The 24,346-nt window shown below is 38.3% G+C and overlaps 3 protein-coding genes across 3 annotated transcripts in view; 2 read left to right on the top strand and 1 right to left on the bottom strand.

Moving 5' to 3' along the window:
- Positions 1-3,691: 3,691 nt before the first annotated feature.
- Positions 3,692-6,168, top strand: LOC148070564 (acidic mammalian chitinase-like). The gene is made up of 11 exons (XM_087801882.1): positions 3,692-3,720; positions 3,784-3,810; positions 3,892-4,096; positions 4,158-4,214; positions 4,489-4,654; positions 4,733-4,857; positions 4,938-5,061; positions 5,158-5,340; positions 5,423-5,539; positions 5,605-5,737; positions 5,842-6,168. Exons 1-11 carry the CDS (start codon positions 3,696-3,698, stop codon positions 6,102-6,104), a joined length of 1,425 nt encoding a protein of 474 aa, XP_087658008.1. The 5' UTR covers positions 3,692-3,695; the 3' UTR covers positions 6,105-6,168.
- A 2,114-nt stretch (positions 6,169-8,282) lies between these two features.
- LOC148070565 (chitinase-3-like protein 1) lies at positions 8,283-16,033 on the top strand. Its single transcript, XM_087801093.1, has 11 exons — positions 8,283-8,316; positions 8,392-8,415; positions 8,474-8,687; positions 9,763-9,816; positions 10,292-10,454; positions 11,316-11,434; positions 11,497-11,599; positions 13,658-13,840; positions 14,160-14,276; positions 14,336-14,468; positions 15,687-16,033. Exons 1-11 carry the CDS (start codon positions 8,283-8,285, stop codon positions 16,031-16,033), a joined length of 1,491 nt encoding a protein of 496 aa, XP_087657219.1.
- A 2,275-nt stretch (positions 16,034-18,308) lies between these two features.
- The window catches only part of plxnb1b (plexin b1b), a 47,528-nt gene continuing 41,490 nt past the window's right edge, over positions 18,309-24,346 (bottom strand). The window contains exons 29-39 of the mRNA XM_087800175.1: positions 23,358-23,504; positions 23,126-23,291; positions 22,941-23,044; positions 22,775-22,859; positions 21,995-22,161; positions 21,170-21,330; positions 20,951-21,098; positions 20,747-20,811; positions 20,554-20,629; positions 20,406-20,480; positions 18,309-19,204 (exon numbers count right to left, since the gene is read on the bottom strand). Of these exons, the coding sequence (XP_087656301.1) occupies positions 19,100-19,204; positions 20,406-20,480; positions 20,554-20,629; positions 20,747-20,811; positions 20,951-21,098; positions 21,170-21,330; positions 21,995-22,161; positions 22,775-22,859; positions 22,941-23,044; positions 23,126-23,291; positions 23,358-23,504 (1,299 nt within the window). The 3' untranslated portion in view covers positions 18,309-19,099. The remainder of the gene's footprint in view (positions 19,205-20,405; positions 20,481-20,553; positions 20,630-20,746; positions 20,812-20,950; positions 21,099-21,169; positions 21,331-21,994; positions 22,162-22,774; positions 22,860-22,940; positions 23,045-23,125; positions 23,292-23,357; positions 23,505-24,346) is intronic.

A 24,346-nucleotide genomic window follows, 5' to 3' on the forward strand; every position in this document is an offset into this window, starting at 1 on the left:
AATGTTTTACTTCATACATGCTTCGCCCTCTGGCAGAGCTTTGCTACTGGTGCATTACCGAGAAAAGGTGCAATTCCAGAAGATAGGAATTGTGTACAAACACAAGAGATAATATAAATTCATGTTGGGCAATAGTTGAAAAGGATAATGATGGCAGTCCAGTTTATAATGTCGCGAGAGAAGGAAGTGGGTTTTCCTTCATATTTACCACTTTATTCCATAGTAAAATGTGTCAAATGCATGATTTAACCAAAGCAGGAATAGCAAGTGATTGAACCAACAGAGCTGGAGCTAACCAGTGGTGGATGAATGGATCCAGCAGGAGGTGAAGAATCAAGACAAGAGAATGAGCAGCACTAGGAGTTGTGACACTCATGCACTCACACAAACAAGAACACTGTCAGTGGAAGACCTGGAGACAAGGCTTGACTTCACTACATCAGTCTCAAAGTGAAGAAAACCATATGAAAGTTTTGTTGATATTCATTTTTAATATAGAAAAAAGGAAGAACCAGGTACATTATATTTGCTTTTTAAATTACTAAAATGAACTTAACCTCTTTCACCGAAAACATTCTTAGGCACATTTAGACTTCTATTGACGGTTTGTTAGCGCAAAGAAGTAAAGAAATTGTTCAATATCAGTGATTGATTTTGCTATTTAATGATTTTATGTGCACATCTTAGTGCTGTGTGACAGGTTGATAGAACCTTGGCTTTGTTTACTAAAATATTAGGATGTGACTCTTGTTTCAGAATTAACTCAAGTTCACTCAAAGAAATGAACCAGTAAACTAGTAAATATGAGTGAAATACAAACTCCATATGATTTGTTTTTCATCTGAAGGTCGGACTGTTTATATAAGCTCAACCATCAGGAGCAATCAGGGTGAAGGCTCTTGCTCAGGGACACAAGGCCACAATGATGCCAATAGTACAATACAGTACAATACATTTTTTTGAAACCATTTATTATTGAGAATAAAACCAATATTAATAATCATGGATATTAAATGTTAAAATTTAGAAACTGTTATTTCAATGTTTTTCTGATGAGTCAGCAGATCATGTTCATGAGCTCTGACTTTAATCGAAATCAAATTCATCCTTTAAATTGTGTCTTTACATGATCAATGCTATTAGTCTTCACAATTATATTTTTTCTGAATTAGTTATGAATAATAAAGTGTTGACCTATTTATTGTTTTTCAGTCAAACTTTCCTAATCAGCAAACCCTGTTAGATAAGACTCGCTCATTCCCTGCTTCTGTGACTCTGATAAGAAAGGCTCACAAAAGAACTTTGTCGTATGTTTGCTTAACAACTGATAAAACAACCACTTTAATCTCTCATTAATTATTCTCAAATGTGCTATCAGCTGTTTCACAATTACCGCCTAATAAATGTTCAAAAAAACTTTCCTCACTTTCTACATCACAGAAGAGATTAACTTGCCAGCGGACTTCAAACTACAGATTATATGATTATTGGAAGCAAAACAGTTAAAATGACATTTGAAACTAATGATTCACAATTAATTTAAGAAATTAACTGAAGAGGATTTCTCCTAAATCCTATGCTTAAGCCATGTACTGAACCAAGTCTTGAGCGGTTCCGATGCAAAGACTTTGCAGGTTTGGTTGCTGCAGGAACACGAGTGATCAGTCAAATGCTCGTCACTACTAAGAAACCTGGACATTCTTTATTTTGTTAACTCATGCACATTTATTATTTTTTCATAAAAACATCTGCAATGTATTTTTATCTGTATTTGTTATCTATTGTGACTTCATAGAATAAAATGAATCACAAATAGAAGTGGAGGTTTATGTTATTTTTGTCTTAAAAATTTACAAAAGAATGAAGGCGACTTTTGTTCTTTATATTGGTGGCAGGCAAAATAATATATAATAATAATAATAATAATAATCTCTATTTATATAGCGTTGTGATCTTAAAAAGTAAGTTAGTAAGTAAAGGTTATTTGTAAAGCGCCTTTCTAGACCAGGGTCACAAAGTGCTTTAACAATCAAAAACATTTCACAGTTTAAATATATTATTCAAAAGGCAAACGCACATAGGATGAACACAGAAGTCCAAGAAAATCAAGGAAAAGTCTGCAAGAATAAAAACGTCTTGAGATGTTTCTTGAAGGAGTCAGTAGATCCATCAAGCGCAAAGAGAGAGGAAGATCGTTCCAAAGCTTAGGAGCAACAGCCTGGAAGGATTTCTATCCTCCAGAACCGTGTGCGTGGAACCATCAGTAGATTCTGATCCACAGACCTCAGAGCCCGAGCTGGGGTGTAAGGCTGGATCAGATCACTGATGTAAGGAGGAGCCTGACCATGAATAGATCTGAAAGTAAGAACCAGAATTTTAAAGTTGATCCTGAAAGAAACTGGAAGTCAGTGAAGAGTTTTAAGGATCAGAGAAATGTGAGTTCTTCTACTAGAGCGGGTCAGAATTCTCGCTGCAGAGTTTTGTAATTAACTGCAGGCGAGGCAGCTCCTCTTGTTTAGACACAAAAATAAACTGTTACAATAGTCTAAACGAAACGAGAAGACACAAACGCACGGATTATAAGCTCCAGATCATGTTGTGACATCATTGTCCTTTAGAGATTTTTTTCAGCAAAAAATAAAAATCATGGAGATCCAATCCAATGCTGCTTTGAAAACCCTAGATGCAATTAAGACAAATGACCTGATCCTGCATAGTAAAAATGGGATTTCCAAATTACACTTTACTTTTTTTTTCAACAACTAACTGCTAACTAACAACTAACTAAAACATCAAGAATACTACAAAATCTACTAAGGCAGTGATTTAATGGATCACAAGTGTTCTCTGAGAGATCATCCAGCGTGCCGTTGAATGGTTTTCATATTTCACCTGATTGGTACTTCAAGACTCATTTTGCATGGCGACCATTTCAACTGTATCTGGTACTTTTTCATGTTCCCCAGATGAAACCAGCACCAACTGAAACCAAACTTTTGATACTGTCTGCACCAACGTTGCATGGCATTAATAAACGATGCGTCAATAACAAAAAAAATCCGACTGCATCTGTGATTCATGTTCTGAACAACAGCCTTTAATCTATTTCTTGTAAAAAATGTGCCATGACTGACAGAATGTTTCTTTAATTGAAAATGTTAATACTATAATTACCAACAATGAAGACATCAACAGGCGAGTATTGACAATGTCTTGTTGGACAGACGATATCGCTGGAGATTCCAGGGACATAACAACCGACGTTGTGAGTCTCCTGACAACGTCCAAACACACGATCACAACAGCCGCTCTATTTGTGCTGACTGACTGATAAATGTCATATATTATATTACATCACTCAGTCGGTTCTATCTAATCTTCGTATCAGTCCAGGTTCCATAATAATACGACCCAACTTGTAAGTGACCTTTTCTCGTTTACGCTTGGACTGATCCCACCCCTGCCTTCAGGTTTGTGTATAAAAGACGTCGTGAAACTCTACCAATTCGGTCTCTTACCCAGGTCCCAAGGTGAGTGGGAAGTCGTACCTGACTTTACACACACTGTGTTCAGTCCTTCTAACGCACAACTACATTGTGTTTAGTTATTTATTCATTTGTTTTCATGTGGATCTTCTGACCTCATTAATCTCCTTTGTTTCAGTGTGTTGTGAAAGAAAAGACTTTGAAATCAAGATGACCAAGTTCACTCTTCTAGCAGGTATTTACTAGATCTTTCCTCCTCTGACTGACAGAAAGTGACTTTTCGTTTCTCTCTCTTCAGGCCTTTGCCTGGTCATGTGCAATATGGGTAAAACAATCTCACATCCTTTTACTTTATATCGTCATCATCAAGCTCAAAATTTTCATTCTTGAAATATTTCGTCTCCAGCCACGGCGTCAGACATGGTGTGTTACTTCACCAACTGGTCCCAGTACAGACCCGGGCTCGGCAAATACATGCCCCACAACGTGGACCCCCACCTGTGCACCCACCTGATCTATGCCTTCTCCATCATCAACTCCAACAACGAGCTAGTCACCTACGAGTGGAACGACGAGACCCTGTACAAAACCTTCAACGGCCTGAAGAGCAAGTGAGTCTTGTCTGACGTCGACGAATGAAGCAGAATCTTCACCTCTATCCTGTCTTTTAAGGAACCCGAGCCTGAAGACTTTGCTGGCAGTGGGAGGCTGGAACTTCGGCTCAACTCAGTGAGTCTGTCAATAATATCGTGGATAAACAATGCAATATGAACATATGATCAAAAAGAAAAGAAATATTCAAGTTATTGTTCAGTCTCAATAGAGCAGGCGTGTCACACTCAATGACACAATTGGTCTGCATAATTGTTGACATTGATAATCTCTGTTCCTAATTTGTGTGTTCAGATAAAAGTGAGGCACACACACAGTTTAACACACATGTAGATTCTCAAATGAAAACAGGTATTTGATGACAAAACTGAATTCTGAAAAATGTCCCCAGGTTCTCCATCATGGTCTCTACTCCTGCTAACCGTCAAAAGTTCATCCAGTCGTCCATCAGATTCCTGAGGACTCATGGATTTGATGGTCTGGATCTGGACTGGGAATACCCCGGATCCCGTGGAAGCCCCCCCATCGACAAGCAGAGGTTCACTCTGCTCTGCAAGGTGTGACACTCTCTCTCACACACTCTTAGAGTGGGACCGGGACACATCATTGACAACGTATTTGACTTGAAAAAACAGGAACTGGTTGAGGCCTACGCTGCTGAGGGCAAGTCCAAGGGCGTCGCTCCACTCATGCTGACCGCTGCAGTGTCTGCTGGAAAGGGAACCATTGATGCCGGATATGAAATTGCAGAAATTGCAAAGTAAAGGCCATTTTTATTTGACTTGTTTCATTTCATAATGATTGACAGCACCTGGGTCTGACCACAACGCTTGATTGCAGGTATTTGGACTTCATCAACGTGATGACCTACGACTTCCACGGAACATGGGAGAGGTTTACTGGACACAACAGCCCACTGTACCGAGGCTCACAGGACACCGGAGACCTCATCTACTTCAATACCGTGAGTGTTGACAACACTTTCATGCTAGTGTTTACCAAAATCAGTGATATGTAGGACCAGAATTTCAATAATTAAAGTTCACCATTTCGTTATCAGGACTACGCCATGAAGTACTGGAGAGACCAGGGCACACCAGTGGAGAAGCTGAGGATGGGTTTCGCGACCTATGGTCGTACCTTCCGTCTGTCTTCATCCAACACAGGTGTTGGCGCCCCGGCCAGTGGAGCTGCTGCAGCTGGACCTTTCACCCGTGAGGCCGGGTTCTGGTCCTACTATGAGGTGAAGCTGGTTTCGAACTGTAATAGTAGGACCGTCTGATAAGAAGCAAAAATTTATTTTTTTCATTTTTGTCTCTGGACAGATCTGTACCTTCCTGAAAGGTGCATCTCTGGATTGGATCGACGACCAGCAGGTTCCATATGCCAGCAAGAACAGCGAGTGGGTTGGATATGACGACAGGAGGAGCTATCAGAACAAGGTGAGCAGATGGTGAATGTGAAAGCAGATCAGAAATTGAAGTCCCTTTGTTTTTTCGGATGTCAGGTCAAGTACATGAAGGACAACAACTTTGGCGGTGTGTTTGTGTGGGCTTTGGACCTGGATGACTTCAACGGAGACTTCTGCGGAGAGGGAAATCACCCTCTGCTGGGCCACCTGAGGGACCTTGTCTCGTCTGGTACGTTTCTCCGTCGGACTGCGATGAATATGTAGAGTTCTGTGAGAACGATACTTGGTTTGGTGAGAAATACTTCTAATGACTGCTACTCTCACTGCCTTTAGATCGTCCTATTCCACCAGTCACCACACCAAAACCAAGCGGCACGACCACAAAGAGACCAGGCACAACGAGCAACAAGCCCGTTGCTACCACCAAGCCTCCCATTCCAGGACAAGGGTTCTGCGCCGACAAGGCCGATGGCCTGTACCCTCACCCAGAGGACAAGACCGCCTTCTACCAATGTGTAAATGGCAGGACCTACCTGAAAAACTGTGGAAATGGCACAGTTTTCAACGACGGCTGCAAGTGCTGTGTTTGGCCATAAATGTGAGCCACCGCACTGAAGAACTCTGTCTGCTTCTTCTACACAATAAAAGCAACTGCAAACATTTCATGTCTTTGTGTGAGTGGGTCGTGTCGATGATATCGCTTTTTCAAATAATGGCAACACACAAGGAAAACATTCACATACCTTAGGAACTTAAAGTCAAGTACACAGTTTAAACATCCGTGACACTATTAGAACTCTTTGACCATTTGACAGCAGATTTTCTTCCGTCATACCAAAGGTCAAGAGACTTTCAGTGACACTTGAACTCAAGTTACCCTACTAGTGTAATTATATGGTCACCATGGAGACGTTTCTGAATTGGGGTGAATTTAACCTGTTTTATCCTTCACACTCTTTCTTGAAAGAACAAAGTACAACAATTAAGTATTTTTTTCTGCCAAGGGGTCACTGAGTTTCATCCTTTCAAATATTACAATTGATTTTTCTGTAGCTCCCTGTTTTAAAGATTATACAGAAGGCTTATCAAAACCCATAATTATTAATTGACGTCATGGTGGATTTCCCTGAGACTCACAATTCCTCTTCTCGTTGGAGTGAGATTTCAGAACCAGATTGTAATTGTCACAACACAAGAGACTGTCCCGTCGTTCCCCAGACTTGTCCCGCTGAAGAGAAGTAAGCGACCATGAACAAGTCCACAATATCCCAGTGTTTGGTGAGCCTCTCAAAGTTGGCTGATGACATGTCGAGGCTGAGTTTCTTGCTCTGGAAATTGATGCTTTATAAAGACAAAGCTTTGACTAGAACAAGGCATAAGCATCCAGACATTTTTATTCTTAATCCCTCCAAGATGCTGGGTGGCTTTTTCACCTGGTACAGTAAGGGCTTCTGTCTGCTTTATGGCGTACAGTTGATGAGGGGATTTCGACTGCACAAACTAGCTGTTCATCCTCTACAGTAACACTCACCAAGGTGAGGCTTTTCCACCCATTTTTACTTTGCCTCTAAAGACAGCTCCTTGGCCAACTTACATGTCCACTTGTGGTTTCGACTCTATGGCTCTCTACTGGGGTTCCAACTGATGTGACCGCTCCACCGCTTTTAGATCTTCAACCCTGTAGAAGCTTTAATGGGTTTTCAAGGGCCAGGTCTTATGTCCCAAGCCAGGCATTGACCCGTTTCACCACAAGAGTTTATCTTTTAATCTTGAAGGATACTTAAACATGGTGATAATTTAGGGTTGGACTGTTAATTTAAGATGAGCTTAAAACAGTTTGACCAGGATGGCTGTAAGGTCCTCCTGGTCAGCTCCAGACAAAGAAACCTACACCCTGAACTGTGTCTGAGGTGGGCCAGATCTACTCAGAGCAGGAGGCAGTAACAGTCTTGATACTCTAGTCGCCAGTCCACTACAGGGAACCCAGCCAAAGAAACAACATTGTTGCACTCTTGCGCTCACGGGCGAGAGTTGATATTTTACCCCAGTGTGTTTTTAGACTGTGAGTGGAATTGCCTCAAGCTGAAATCAAACCCACATCCTTTTTGTTTGCAGGACTGAACCTGCTACCCTGGTATGACATTACATAAAACACATATAGTTTAATCCCGGGAATGATATTCCTTTTGTACACGTTTACAACTGGTTTTTGCTTTTAGGTGTGCGCCATTGACAGCTCAGTTGTGTCCTCAGGTGCACCTGAGATTGAAAAGCGATAGCGGATCCTTGTGTTCTCAGGTTTTTTTCCTCGAGGCCCTTCCACCCTCTTCGCCCTAGTGGCTAAAACATAGCACTTCGGCGTGACACCACCTTTGTCTCGAGAGCCCGGATCTGCTTCACACCTGATCAACGAAATATCAGCATTACAGTGTTGGATATTTGCAGATTCCGGGCGGGTGTCATTTAAAAAGGGGCCCCAGGTAGAAAAGTGGGACACTTTGGAAGCTGCATAAGGATGATCCGCGTCAACAATACCGACCGTGTGACATTTGCTCAAGGCAAAGAGGTTTTTTTTTCTTCACACACCAAACTCTGCCATCCCTTGGATCTCACTTGCTCTATCACTTTACACCAGGCGTGTTCGAGGCTATATTCAAATCACATATTCATGAAAGGTTTCGTGACGCAAAGTAACACGAGTCCAAGCTGTGGAGGCATAAATTGATGGAGTTATTTTCTCGCCGCGTCATTCACTGGGCGGTGGCCGACCTACGATGGAGATGAACGCTGGGATCACAAGTGCAGTTGGTGAGACTTTTTTTTTCTTGTTGTGTGTGTTTAGCTCTTCTCAATTGAAATTGGAATGTCGTCCTGTTCCCACAGCTTTGCAACTATTCCTACGAATAGGTGAGCTGCAAGATTTCAGGAGACAATTTTTTTTTAGACTGAACTGATCCTTGTTTTTGTAAAGCAGCAACCACAACAAAGCTGGTGTGTTATTTTACCAACTGGTCACAATACAGAAGTGGGTTTGGAAGGTTCCTGCCTGAGAACACGGACCCATCGCTCTGTACACACCTGGTGTATTCTTTCGCTGTCATCGACCACAGCAATAAGCTCACGCACAACGTATGGAATGGGAACGGCCTGTACTCGTCCTTCACGGAGCTCAAGACGAGGTGATTTTTGTCTTGTGAAGTTTTAAATGCACAGTTGTTTAAAAGTGGCGTCCTATTAAAACAGATCAAATTAAGAAAAAAAAATTAAATTAAATTAAAAAAGCATATTATATCCAATTACCTTTACACGTCTTCAAGACAAATATATAGATACAATTCATTCCAAATATCTAAACACTGAAATACTGCATTCTGTAATGTTGACAATGGATTAGTTTACTTAGTCCACATATTCAAGAATATTTTAGGGAAAATGTGTTGCCATCCAACAAGCAAATTATAGTCATCTCATTTTTTTGTTTGTATTGAAGTTGGTGGGTTGATCTGCTATACCCTGATGCTGTTGTTCATATGTGTCAGGATAAATAATATTTATGTCCATGTCTTTGCACTAATGTTTGTTTTGGACAATCTTGAATCATGTAGTAGAAATCGCTAGGTATTATTTGATCAATATTTTTTACTACATATCTTTGTCTGGACAACCCGAGTCTTTACATCAGTGGGTCAGAGATAGGTGACCCTGAAGGTCCGAAAACAAATGTGTTTGTGGTATCTCTTGCATTGTCTCTGGATCAAGGTGAACAACCTCCTATTCGGGTCACTTTGACCCAGAGATAACAAGGGTTAAATTACCACGAAGATAAAACAAGACACACTAACACAACAAAAAAAAAAAGTTCTCATTTTTCTTAACAAATGCACATGCTTTATTTGGCAATGGCGCAACTCAGAATTTACATGATTCCAGTTACACATTTCTAAGACTAGGGGAAAAGTTAGAGCGGTTAATAGCTTGCTCGAGTTATAGGATATCTTCTTTGAGAGTGGTGAGATCAGAAGCAGGCAACATTTCTATTTTATACATAATTCATATATTTTAATCTTTTTAAACGGGAAAGCTTAACGTGTTAACATGTATCTCAAGTAAATTACATGTGGCCAGATTTAAAGAAATGTTTTCCAGCTTCACCGATGTGTAAATATACTCACTCATATATAAACAGGTTTTCGTTTAAATGTGTTTTACCAACATACTTTCAATTGTGTTTGGTTCAAATTGTGTTTTGATAAGCAGGTCAAGAGTGAAGATGCTTTTGTCCGTGAGAGAAGACGACGCTTCATCTCAGTGAGTACGTCGCCAACTTATTTTTCTGATCCAGTGACATGTATTTTTTACACCTTTTTTTGGAAAATACTTAATGTAACTTCTCTGGAGGTTTTGAGGACAGTTTAGTTCACCCAACATTCAAATTTGACTCATTTTCTACTCTCATGTCGACCAAGTGTTGGAATTGTTTCAAAGGTAATCTGTTAAAGGCAGAAATGTTTGTCTATTTGATGATCACGAATGGGTCTTTATTTTCTTCATCCAAAGCGACATGTTTAAAAACATCCAAATACCTCCAAAAACCAGGTTGAGTCGAGTGAGGCTGAAGCGAGCTAGTGGGAAAGGGCTATTACAGTGGCGAGGTGGAGCCTCAGAGAGGCAAACCAATGGTAACAACTAATGAGGCTTAGCTTTTATAGTGTAGAATAAAATGACTTTCAAATTTATGTTTTGTCAAAACTCCTAAAATACTAAATGACGCCTGACCATCAAGGTTCTCCAAAATGGTTTCCACTCCAGCCAACAGACAGACGTTCATCCAGTCAAGCGTTGCATTTTTACGGACTCATGGTTTGGATGGTTTGGATCTGGACTGGGAAAGGCTGGGAGTTGACAGTTCAATGGAGGACAAACAAAGGTTCACTCTGCTGTGCAAGGTGCGGTATTTGTTTACAGTATTTGTAAAATTAGTGTTTGTTCAGTTTTCTTTAATCAGTTCCAAACCACAGTATTTGATCAGTGAGTTCTACCTGTGTTTTTGCGGGTTTTCTCCGGATACTCACCCTTTCTCCCAAAGTTAAAAATATACATAGCCTGATGTATATCTTGAAATAATATGTAGCTTAAAATATAAAATAAGGTATGGTAAGGTAAGGTAAGGTAGAACTTTATTGATCCCTCAGGAGGTCTCCTTTGGGAAATTGTTTTTTTCCAATAGCCAAAGCAAATACAGCAATTTTTCATAAAAAATAAATAAAAAATAAATTAAGAACAAGAACAAAGAGAAATAGAGAGAAATAACAAGATGATACAATCTAAGTCTAAAGATAAAGATAAAGAACATAATAAAAGTAATAAAAATAAAAAATATAACAATAACAATAATATGTTCTATGTAATCTTGCCTCATGTTAATATGTTTGATTCAGTGCACAGCTATTTGGCCTTTTAATCATTGTTGATATAAGTACATTTCAAACATTGTTATCAGGCCGATATGATGCTGATATTATATGTTTAAAGTCCAACGCCCTTTCTTCAGACTCCCCCCATATGCCACATCTCAAGAGCTGAACAGCTTTTGTGGCTTATTCAAAATAAATAGTAGACAACAGGATCTCCTCTAATCTGGACAGTTTTTCATCATGTATTTACTTCAATAATGTGAAACTTTTGTATTGTTGCATATTCACAACACAAATTCTGTCACACACAAACACACAACTTTCTGCTCTTTGTAAAAAGACACAAACAACATTGTGTTGGTAACTCGCTTTATATGCGTTGTTGTGTTTCAGGAGCTTCTTCAAGCTTTTGAAGAGGAGAATTCCGGAGAAAAGAGACTAATCATCTCAGCAGCAGTGCCAGCAAGAGCCTCAGTTGCTGCCGGAGGATATGAAATCTCAGAGATCTCAAAGTGAGAGCATCACTTGTGCTCGCATTGTAACACAGATCAAACCAATGTGTTCGATGTTCCAGGTACCTGGACTTCATGAGTGTGAAGACCATTGACCTTCACCGTGGTCACGATGGAGTCTCAGCCCACCACAGCCCTCTCTACACAGACAACGAGGACAACGTTGTAAACAAAGTTTTATTTAAGCTTCAGCAACACATGGGATGGACATTAGAAGCTTATGTCAGGGTCGACATACATTCTTAACAGTATCTCATTAGTAAATATACAAAAAATGACACCTATAAATATACATAAGTATACATAACATGCCATCTATAAATATACATAACATGACACCTATAAATATACATAAATATACAAAACAGGACACCTACAAATATGCATAAGTATACATAACATGACAGCTATAAATCTACATAACATGCCATCTATAAACATACATAACACGACACCTATAAATATACATAAATATACAAAACATGACGCCTATAAATACACATAAGTATACATAACATGACACCTATAAATATACATAAATATACAAAACATGACACCTATAAATACAAATAACATGACACCTATAAATATACATAAGTATACATAACATGACATCTATAAATCTACATAAGTATACATAACATGCCATCTATAAACATACATAACACGACACCTATAAATATACATAAATATACAAAACATAACACCTATAAAAATACATAAGTATACATAATATAACATCTATAAATATACATAACATGACACCTATAAATATACATAAATATACATAACATGACACCTTTAAAAATACATAACATGACTCCTATAAATATACATAAATATACAAAAAATTACACCTATAAATATGCATAAGTATACATAACATGACATCTATAAATCTACATAACATGCCATCTATAAACATACATAACACGACACCTATAAATATACATACATATACAAAACATGACACCTATAAAAATACACAAGTATACATAATAGAACATCTATAAATATACATAACATGACACCTATAAATATACATAAATATACATAACATGACACCTTTAAAAATACATAACATGACTCCTATAAATATACATAAGTATACAAAAAATGACACCTATAAATATGCATAAGTATACATAACATGACATCTATAAATCTACATAACATGCCATCTATAAACATACATAACACGACACCTATAAATATACATAAATATACAAAACATGACACCTATAAAAATACATAAGTATACATAATATAACATCTATAAATATACATAACATGACACCTATAAATATACATAAGTATACATAACATGACACCTTTAAAAATACATAACATGACTCCTATAAATATACATAAGTATACATAACATGCCATCTATAAATATACATAAGTATACACAACATGCCATCTATAAATATACATAAACATACATAACACGACACCTATAAATATACATAAATATACAAAACATGACACCTATAAAAATACATAAGTATACATAATATAACATCTATAAATATACATAACATGACACCTATAAATATACATAAGTATACATAACATGACACCTTTAAAAATACATAACATGACTCCTATAAATATACATAAGTATGCATAACATGCCATCTATAAATATACATAAGTATACATAACATGCCATCTATAAATATACATAAGTATACATAACACGACATCTATAAATATACATAACATGACACCTTTAAATATACATAAATATACATAACATGCCATCTATAAATATACATAACATGCCATCTAAAAATATACATAACATGACGCCTATAAATATTCATAACATGACACCTATAATATACATAAGTATACATAACTTGACATCTATAAATGTACATAAGTATACATAACATGACACCTATACATATAAATAAATATACATAACATGTAACCTATAAATATACATAAGTATACATAACATGATACCTATAAATATAACTAAATATACATAATATGAAAACTATAAATATACATAAGTATACTTTACATGACATACATGATCATGTGACACATGATGTGATCACATACAAAATGATCCCATAAACAGTGAAAGACAGCATTAAGTTCTCTAGAATGTTATATCTGTTTTGTATTCCAGTAGTTGTTCATCTGCACACAAAGAAGATACTTCTGTGACAATAATGTTCTTCTCAACATTCTTCTCTCTTCGACAAGGATTCTGTGATGCACTTCTGGAGAGACCAAGGTGCTCCTGCAGTCAAGTTGCTGGTTGGTTTCCCCCTTTACGGTCGATCGTTCACTCTTTCTTCAAACGCATCCGGACTAGGCTCTCCAGTCAGGGGCCCCGCCACCCCGGGTCCCTACACTCAGGAAATCGGTCTCTGGTCTTACTATGAGGTATAAAAACACACTTTAAGTCTTCTTTTAAATAGAGAAGTAGTGGGACAGACAATGTACATTCATCATCTAAAGAACCAGAGAAAAGTTCAATACTATTAATAGACGAAAGGTCTAAACACTGGTGGAGAAAACAGCTTCCACAGGTTGAGAATCATGTTTCTTTGCCTCGGGTCTTGTTGATCCTATTCCGTCTGATGATGTCATCGGCCTCTATATCATGACAGCGTCGCAAGTTGGATTCTCTTCTGACTCCAGGCCTTAAAACACTTTGTGTGGAGCACAAAACAACTAACCATGTTTGTGTAACAATTGTCAGACCTGCCTGTTCCTGAGAGACACCACGGCTCAGTGGTCCGAGACACAGCAGATCCCTTTTGCCACCAAAGGCCATCAGTGGGTCGGTTTTGACGACCACAAGAGTATCAATGCCAAGGTAAAAGTTTGGTCGAGGAACATCAGCAGCGAAGACACTGACGAGAATGTGTCGCCCAGGTGGATCATCTCAAGAGGATGCAGCTAGGGGGCGCTGCTGTGTGGACTTTGGACATGGATGATTTCTCTGGAAGATTCTGTGGTCAAGGAAAGTTTCCACTAGTTTCTCATCTGAGGCATAAAATGAACCAAGGTAAGAGCGCCCCCAACAGGCCTGTGTCGACTTAACCCTTGTGTAGTCTCTGGGTCAAGGTGAAACAAAAGGTGTTTTTTTTATCCCTTGTGTTGCTTCTGGTTAAAAGACCTCCTTGGATTCCGGATATAAATATGTAGTGTAACACGTTTGTTTTATACTTTTTGGTTTGTTTTCCGGCCTACGGGTCAACTTGACCCAAACATAACACAAGGGTTAAGCCTGGAAAGCTGAATAAAGACTGCAAAGCTAATTTTACCAACATTCTTTCAATTCTGTTTGGTTCAAAACGGGATGAGCCACAAGCTATTTAGACATCACTAATGTTTGTTGAAAACTGAACTTGTATCATGTATTGTATTTTTGGTACTTTTGTTCAACCTCAGATAGTTAAGAAATATAGATCATAACGTCATATGTTATCTTTTATTTAGCCAAAATATTATAGTTAAGATTTAACAGATTTTTTTAACTTAAAATAACACTTACAAGCTCAGTCAATTGGAATGTTTAATGTTTGGATATCGCGTTTCAAATGGTCAAACTGTATGTTATTTTAATGTATCTTTTTGAATCATTTCTATATTGAAAGGGTCAATTTATTTTTATTTAATAATTTAATTCAATCATTTTTATGTTGAAAGGTTTTTTGTTTTGTTTTTACTATGTACTACATGTACTATAATTGAATTTAAAAAACGAAACATGATTTATTTTTACATGTAGAGTTTGATGTTTTGAAACCAATAATTAGACATTAGTCTGTTTAATTTTGCACAATTTAAAATAATGCAAATTACACATAATTGAAGAAGGAGATAATTGAAAAAAACAAATATGAAGCCTCCACCTTATAATAATGTAAGATTAATCAATAGAAGCACAAGATGAAAAAGGAATACAAATAATAGTAAACATACAGCAATAATTGGAAACATTATTTATTATTTTTATAATGTAAAAATTCAGTATAAAAATGTTGGTATAATAGTAACATCCGACAAAACCAAAAGAGTGGATCGGTACTCTTTTTTATATTTAATTAAAAATGTTGAATTCAAAGATTCAATATTCTGATGCCACTGATATACTTTCACAACCTCTTAACAAGTCTTCGCAGTAGACAGGAAAGCAAAAAAATATTTTCGTTTTCTAAAACTAAATGTTTCTTTTCTCCAGGCTCAACTCAACACACCACGACTGTTACGTCTCCTGCAGTGTCGTCCTCCATCATGCACGAGATGACTCCTTTCACTCAAGAGGCCTTCAGCGTCAGCAAGATCCAACCCGGCGGCTACTGTCTGCAGAACATCACCGTGGTTTATCCCGTCAGTCGCTTCTGCGCCGGCAGGTCCGACGGTCTGTACGTGTGGTCGCAGGAGCCCAGGCTGCTTTACAGCTGCGTCCAGAGGAAGACGTATTTGACCAGGTGTCACGGCGAGGGGTCGCGTCCCAGCAGAGGGGAGTCCAGCACGTCTTCAAACCTGTGTCTGACCGTGTCGGCCTTACTCACCTGCCTGCTGACCACTGCGAGCTTCAGGCGGAGTACATGCTGGACGGGCTAGGACTGGACCAAATCTTATGGTCGTCTCAAATCAAAGTAGTTTAATGATCATGTCCTCTGAAGAGGCCTTGGTTTAAGATAATATAAGGAACAGGGATTAAGGATGTGAGCATTTGTACAGAGACTTACAATAAGAAACCTATGTTGAAGGTAAGGAATAAAAGGAAAACATGTCTACACTAAAGATTATTTCTAATCCTAAATTGTGCAAACGTCAGCATCTGTCAGAGGGAATGTCATCTGGTGAGTCAGTTGTATTTCTTGTGGCTCTGATGATGGTTTGGTTGAAGAGCTGCAAAAGACTCGACACTGTTTCGGTCGTCTGGTCTTCATGTATGTCTGCGTTGAACAGCGCTGAAGATGTTTGGATTTTTCCTCCCACAGACTTCAGGTGGTCTATTCAGCAGGTTGACGAAAGTTTTTCTTGTTTGTTTACTTTTACATCAGCATCAATGAACTGGGAGGAGAGTAAGCTGTGCAAACAAAACAGACAAAAGAAGATTGATTCTTGCAAACTCGAACAAAATATGACAAAAAACTCCTATTGAATTGAAAATAAAGATTTTTTATTTTATACATATGAGGTTCAAGTTCGCATCTAAAGTGATAACTATAAAAAAATAAACTAAAGTGAAATTTTAGGTATTTAAAAGAAGGAGGTTTTTTGACGTGACGAAGAAAGAAAAAATGCTTATTATGGAACTATTAATTCTTCCTCAGCAGTTTTCATTTATTTTTCATATATTACAAATGTAGCCTCTGAAATTGTTTTCTTGAAGCCACTTTATAGTGAAACTGAGTTTCCTCTCTCTAAAGTTCTAAACATAGATACCATTTGCATGTTGCATCATTTTCTGTTTGAACATCACTTTTACAAAATGTGCAAGAAAATTATATAATACTAGAATATTATATAAGCGACATGATCTAATATGATCTATTATAAGAATGTATCGGTCTGTTAGAGTTTTTGTTTGCTCAACTTTTAGATGTGATTGTTGCTTGGACAATTAAAGGGACATGATGTACAACCAAGAAATCATTAAACAGAATGATTGTTTTTATTCTGTTGATCATGACCCATATTGTGCAGGAAACCATGATGATCACAAACGGTCAGAAGCCTCCAAAACACTAAATGTTGATATATGAATCTAAGCTCTGATCTAAGGTTTGAATCGATAAAAATGACAACTTAACTAAACTTGCTTCACCTGCAGTTTGTGATCTTTTGGGTTTTAGGTTTATTCACATTAGTAATGGGAACTCCCAACTGCTACTAACTACTACTAACGACTGATATATGAACTGTTTTTTTTACATTGGCGTGAATCTACTGACAGGAAAGTATTCTTATAGTGTCTCACCCTAGCTTTGTGAAACACCAAACAAAACTTTCATTGTTTTTCACTTAATAAAAGTACCGTTTCGATACTTGAAAGTTGAGGAATGAGGAACAAGTGTAAGGGCCATAGCTTCCTCAGTTCTAAGATTCTTCTGGACCTCCCTTGGCAGTAGGTGGAATCCCAGAATGCTTTTCACATGAATCATCTGAAATAATGGCCAAATTCAAGAAGTTTGTTTGTTGATAGAGATGTAAAAAAAATACAATAAACACACCTTATGTCATTTTATGGATCACATGCCTCATAGTAGCTTGAAATATAATTTTTATATTAATTATCTTTCACCGAATGCAGAAAGATTAACATTTTTCCTCTGAGTTAAAGTCATTTTTTTATGAAGATACAGCCTATGTACACAGACATTAATATAAAATAAACTAACTGTGTCGTCGCCCATATTACTAGAGGCTAATGGCCATGTTGTTAGTAGTGATGATTTGATGAAGCTTCATGAAGCAATGTCATTATTTTCAGAGTCCACTAGATGGCGGTCTCTGCCCTATTTTCCTTTGTTTTAAACAAATGTTCTAATGAAACATCACATGCTTTTCAAACTAATGGCGCCACCTACTGACCTCCAAACATGAAAAATTTCATGAAGCTTCATCAGACCATCACTAGTTTTTAGGTGACTTACGCTGAATATGTCTGTAGTGTGTGTTTAATTGGTTGTGTGTCCCTATGTGCTGTGTGGCCTGAAGAAGTTGGAAAATAAATTTAAAAAAAAGAATAACAAATACGATACGACAGTTCATGTCTGTTTTAAATGAGTAACCAGGTGATTTTATAGAGTGAATGTTCCTCTAATTTCAAATGATTCAGCAAAGCAGTCTTAAAAAAAACAACAACAATGAATGAAGAAATAAACCCTTTTTTTTTTTAATAGAAGATTTTTATTTCGCCAACATCTACAGTCGTCCATCTCTGTTTTAACAGGACAAATCACTAGAGATATTAAAGATCACTATTTACAAGCGTTTTAATCTTAAAATTAGAAACATCTTTAAAAACTGCTCCATGCAGAGCCTGCTCTACAAAACATTATATTCCATCAAAGCTACATCTGGCACATGTGCAGGTTTTTAAACGTCTGAGGTCTTCAAAATCCCAATTATACCTTAAAAGTTGCATCTCTAGCTCAAAACTGCAATTTTAACATCAAGTGAACAAAATATTCATACGTTTTTTATAAAAGTTCTGGTCAAACGTAGTCGAAAGTTAATCAGCATAAAAAGACATAAAGTACAGCAGCACAACACAAATGAAGGCAATAGTTCTGTGGACTATTAACAATAAAGTAAACATATTAAGACAGCAGTCAAATGTTAGTCGTGATGAAAGTACCAGCGATCGTTTAAAAACACTCGGAGAAGTAACAAATAAACAGGGGTGCAAGTCGTCCATCTGTGGGGGTGTCGTGAGCAGCACTTTAAGGTTTTAAAATAAGGGAAAATCCAGGGGCGTCATGGAGGACCAACCGTTCATGAGAAGCACACGAAGGAGGACGATGACAATGGCAAACTAATGTAGTTTAAAACACAGTAAAACAATGATTTATTCACAGAATCAGAACGATAGCTGCAGAGAATGCCCTAAATTTGTAACCATAGATTTGACTTGTCATGTAACCTGGAAGTCCACGCGCAGGAGCGAGACCTGAATCACAAGTCGGTCACTTTGTTCTCGACGGACGCGGCGATCTGTTGAAGCCTGTAGCCGAGCTGCATCTTCTGGGCCGTCGGGTCCTCCTCGAGCGCCGTGATGATCTGAAGAAGGGATGACGGACAAGTTTAGAGTTAGAAACGAATCGCAGGCTTTATGATAAGACACAGCTTAAAAATATAACTTCAACCATAGTACTTGTTAAACAAAACAACATTTCAAATGGCATTTCTTTTCACCCATTAAATCCTGTTGAGACATTCTTCCCTCAGAACACACTCAAGGTCGAATCTATGCTCGAAAAAGATCTTCACTTTGACTTATTTGGCTGTCCTACACAAATATTGTTCTTCAAAGAAACTTGCAGTAGAACCTAAAGTTGTGAAGAACACAATCTAACTTTTGAAAAGAGTTTTTTTAAGTACCGTAAACTCACGACCACGACTTCTGCAACAGTTAAAGTGAATTTGATGCCATTTAAATAAGGCTCATCTCTATGGCGTTTCCTTTTTAAACTAATAAATAGAGTCAGATTTGGAGCTGTAAAAACATATGAGCCAGATGTTCAACATGACATTTTTAACGGTTCAATGCTATTTATCTTTTAAATAACTAAGATACGAGTTATTATCTCTGTTTCTCCGTTAGCAGTGGCCATCATGAAGCAGTAAATAAATAAACTAAAATTCCAGGAAGCAGAACATTGGTCTCTGGAAACAAATTAAATGTTTAATTTTAAGTTTGAAAGATGATGATTGATCATTAAAGAGCAACTAATGTGTTGATTTAAGTGTGTCTTATATACATGTTTTATAAATAATACATTTATGTGTCTGTTTGTACTAAATTCTCCTTTCATTTAAATATTTACATTAGAAAAATGAGTTAAGCCCCGCCCACTGAAAACACTGTTTTGCTGAAGATTAAATCTTAATTAAGTCATAATGGGCTCCACTCTTGTAGCCTCTCGTTCGCCAAGATTTCACACGGGGGAAATTTTTTTAAAGTAATAACTTCAAAACAGTCACGATGAGGGACTTACTGCATCTTGGAGAGATAGATTAGAATAGGAAGACTTCAAAGACTCATTCTTACTGCAGCTCAGTTCAAGATTAAATCTTGAGTAAAATAAGAAACATTATTTTGTGTATCTTTTTTAACTTTTAAATATTAATGAAGCATCTTCAGATGTACAGCCACTGATAAAGTTTCCCAGTGATTTAAATGATTCTTCTAGAGTCTGGAGCCACAGCTAAAATCATTCTTTATCAGGTTGTTTCTTTTCTCAAAGACAGATCCACATACCTGGTCGTAGTATTTGTTGATGTACTTGTACAGCTCATGCAGTGCAACTAGGTAGTTCAGATCTCCAGAGTAGTTCTGAAACAGATAGGAAGACGTGTCAAAGGTCATGCTCGGACACAGACGGTGGCACGACCCGGACAACACGAACCCGCGACAGCTCGGCCAGAGAAGAATTCATCTCCTGGTCGCTGGCTGAGATGGTTTGTCGGATGTCAGCGTAGTACCTGGAAAAAAAAATGAAAACGGTCATCTTTCCCTGGAGAACAAACCATCTGCTCTTTGGTCACACAAAGAAGGTTTGTTGCTAACATTTGCTAAAAGGCTAACTTGACCAGACTCACTTTTCCACCATCTGCCGGTAGCGAGGAATGTCTCTGGCGTACAGCAGCTTGTTGATGGGTGAGTCCTGCAGACAACATACGTCTATGAAGACACTTGTAGTTCCATTCCTGGACTTATTTTCAATGATTTTTGTTACATGGCCGCACTTCTGTCTTTTGTTCATCCGAGCCCACTTCGACTCAAGTCACCGACGGTCAACTTACCCTCCCCAGCTTGTGCTCAGCGATGGTGCAGGAATCCATGAAGGTCTGAGCGATGACGGACAGCACGGCGTCGACGTGGTCCAGTATTTGGACGTCAAAGATGAACTGAGGGTTTTTCACCACGTTGATCCAAAACCGCAGCGGGAGGCTGGCGAGACACGCAGACATGTATACGCCGAGCACGGAGGAGGACGACTGGAGCTGCGGTCGAGGACGTACCTGTTGGTTTTCCAGATGTGAATGGTCTCTGGATCAGAGATGCCGTGGTGAGCCGCCTGATCGTCCAGCAGGTCGAAAAAGTACTTGACTGCGAGTGGAACGGGACGACTGGTGCTGAGAATGACCGTGAAAAGGTCATCCACAAACTTCTGCAGGGTTCCCTGCAAACAATCGACAACTTACTCCTTTGTTTTTGATTAATCTTCTTCATTTGAAAACCCTACCAACAAAAAAATATGCCTTTTAATTCTTATAAAGGAAATATGATCCTGTTGGGTGTTAATTAGCAAGAATAGGGCGATACAATACATAAAAATTCTTTATTTAACCTTTATTTTTACAGCTAGTCTCATTCTCAAGAGAGACCTGTACATATAACGATATATTTTGATACAGCAGGAACAAACATATGTGTAGTATTGACCAAGTACTTGACTGAGTAGCAGAACTTACAGACCACATGATTCATGCTGAATTTGTAACTGAATTAATTGGTTTTAAAACAAAGATATGTCCAAACATTAGCTTTAAAAGCAGCTGGAGTCAACTGTATCCTCTCATCCTCGGTCATTGCCGGGATCTTGTGAGAGTCCATTGCTTTTTTAGCTGCAGAGGCTGTAATGTCTGCTGCCATCTAGCGGCCGGAAGCTTAATGACAAAATATTTGTATTTAAAGATTAAAAAGCAAAAATAATAAAATATTCAATAATGTGCAATATTTCCTTATGCCTCTAATCCCTGGTGTTCAGATAATTAGTGCTGGGCGGTGACTAAATGCTCTTTACATGGTTTCCATGGAGTCAAAGTGTGCAGCAGGGGTTTTACCTTCATAGAGAGCAGGCGTGTCAAGTAAATCTCAGGTATGGCCTTCGCACGCTCGCGCTCCCTCAGGCTTCCTCTGCGATGCTTCGGCAGCTCCGGTTCTTCGCTGGCCTTCACTAGATGCCAGAGCCTCACCCCTCCTTCGTCGGCGTCCTCCAGCATCGGCGTCTCTGTAGAGATCCACAGTATCACTTCCTGCTCTGCTTTGAGAGGCGCTTTCAGAGTAAATACAGATCCTCTCATAAGAACATACACATGACTAAAAAAAAGAAGTTGTAAATAATAGTTTTAGTTCAAAAAAGTCCTAGGGGTGACGCAAATAATGGGTATTACTACAAAGTTATGGAGTATATTGGCAAGAATCTGGTGACACATATCACGATACATTGCGATAGTGTAGTAACAAAGATATATTTGTAGTATTTTCCAAGTACTTGACTCCGGTGTTTCAGAATTTACAGACCACATGACTTTTGACTCTTTTTATTGAACATTAACTGTCTCCCTTACTGCTGTAGCACTTGGATGTATGACGAAAAGTGCAATATAAATAAAGTAATATTATTATTTTGACGAAGTCGTAACTACTTTAATCAGCTTTAAAAGCAGCATAAGTCAACTGTATCCTCTTGTCCTCAGTCATCGCAGAATTTTAGCGGGATTTCATTAAAAACACAAAAAACTACATAAACTAAATACAGTATTGCAATATTAAGTGTATTTTCTTGCAAATAATTATTGTTTGAGGTGTGTTTGTGCTGACATCAGCGGAGAGGAACTCACTTTCTCCTGCAGCATAGTCGTGGTTGTCATGGTGAATATGTTTGGAGTGACGGGGGACCAAGGCTACCGTGGCACCGTCTGGCACCTGGTGGACAATACAGCAGTTTTGTGGTGACTGCAGGATATATAGCGAGTCAAACAAAGGAGGTTTAGAATGTCAACTCACCTTGTAGTGCTGGAGAGTGTTCAGACGCTTCCAGTTGCCCTGGACGACCGACGTCAAGTCCTCGTCTGAGAGAATCAGATGTCCGGCGACCCCCGACCTCCACTCTGTGCACCAGAGAAAAAAACCGTCAAGATCAATTATGAAGCATTAGAGAAGGTGGTTCACAGGAGGAAGAAGCTTCTCACCGAGGTCCAGTGACTCGGCATGTGGTCTGTTCGAGAAGGAGATGCTTTTGTACACCTGGTCCAGCAGTTTCTCCTTCACCTGCGTTATGGTGTCACAGTCCAGAACCTTGGCGGGCAGCGGGTGAGACTCGTTGACAGGTCCTCCCTGGATCAACACGTTCAGATTCTGCAAAGAGAAAACTAGGATCACAGGTTCTGTGGATGTGAACGGTTCAAAGTCGCGTGAGCTCACCAGGGTCTTGTAGTCCACGTCCTCTCTCAGCAGGCGGTTATCATTAAGAGTGTACTTTGCTTTTCCTGTCACAGCGTCCACTGGACCTTTATCCACCTGATGCTTAATAGCCCTGAACAGCATGAAGAGAGGCTCGCCAGCAGAGTCCTGAGCAGAGAACATTCAAGTAAGTCATTTATATTTGTGCCTGTGTAGGTGTGTGAGTGTGTGTGTGAGTGTGAGTGTGTGTGTGTGAGGATATAGGACAGCAATACAGAGCAACAACCAAAGGGTTATTAATGAAAGTTAAAGTGTAGCAATTGTGTTAAACTCAACCACCCAAATGATTTCACTTAATTCATCCTCCTTCATCAAAGACTCACAAGTAAATTCATGTATTTGTTCCTTATCTTATATTAAACATCTTGGTGGGTCAGACTGGGTTTGACAAAGGTGCTTTGATATTTCAACTAGTATTTGTTTTAACTTGTTTAAAGAAAAACATTATCATTATAATGGGTTTTTTTTCTGGACCTTAGATTTGTAGCAGTAGTAATATCGTCACCCTTCACTGAGACAGCCATGTTAACAAACTTTGACTATTTTCAATTTCATTTATAGATGTGCCATAGGTTTGTGTGATTGGAACGTTTTTTGTTCTCACACAGAAGCTCCCTTTAAGAGTAGAGCACGACAGGTTACTTTAACTACACTTCTTAAGAAGACAAGAATCTCAAAAGGAAGATTAACAGACAGAATAGAAATTTGGATCGTCTAAAGTTTATCCCTGATGTTTCCTAAATCATATCTTACAGCCAACAAACAAACAAATCAATCTTTTTTGGACCAAAACTCATAATAATCAATTAATAAATAGCATTATCAATCACTTAAAAGATAAATTGATGCGCCATTGAGAGTAACATTAGGTGAATGATTGTGAAAGAACAAGATCTGATCTCTTAAACTCTTTACAAAAATGTAATTCTGCTTTGGAATGTTTAAAAACT

Source organism: Callionymus lyra, chromosome 10, assembly GCF_982586985.1.
Source record: "Callionymus lyra chromosome 10, fCalLyr1.hap1.1, whole genome shotgun sequence".
NCBI classification, from domain to species: Eukaryota; Metazoa; Chordata; class Actinopteri; order Syngnathiformes; family Callionymidae; genus Callionymus; species Callionymus lyra.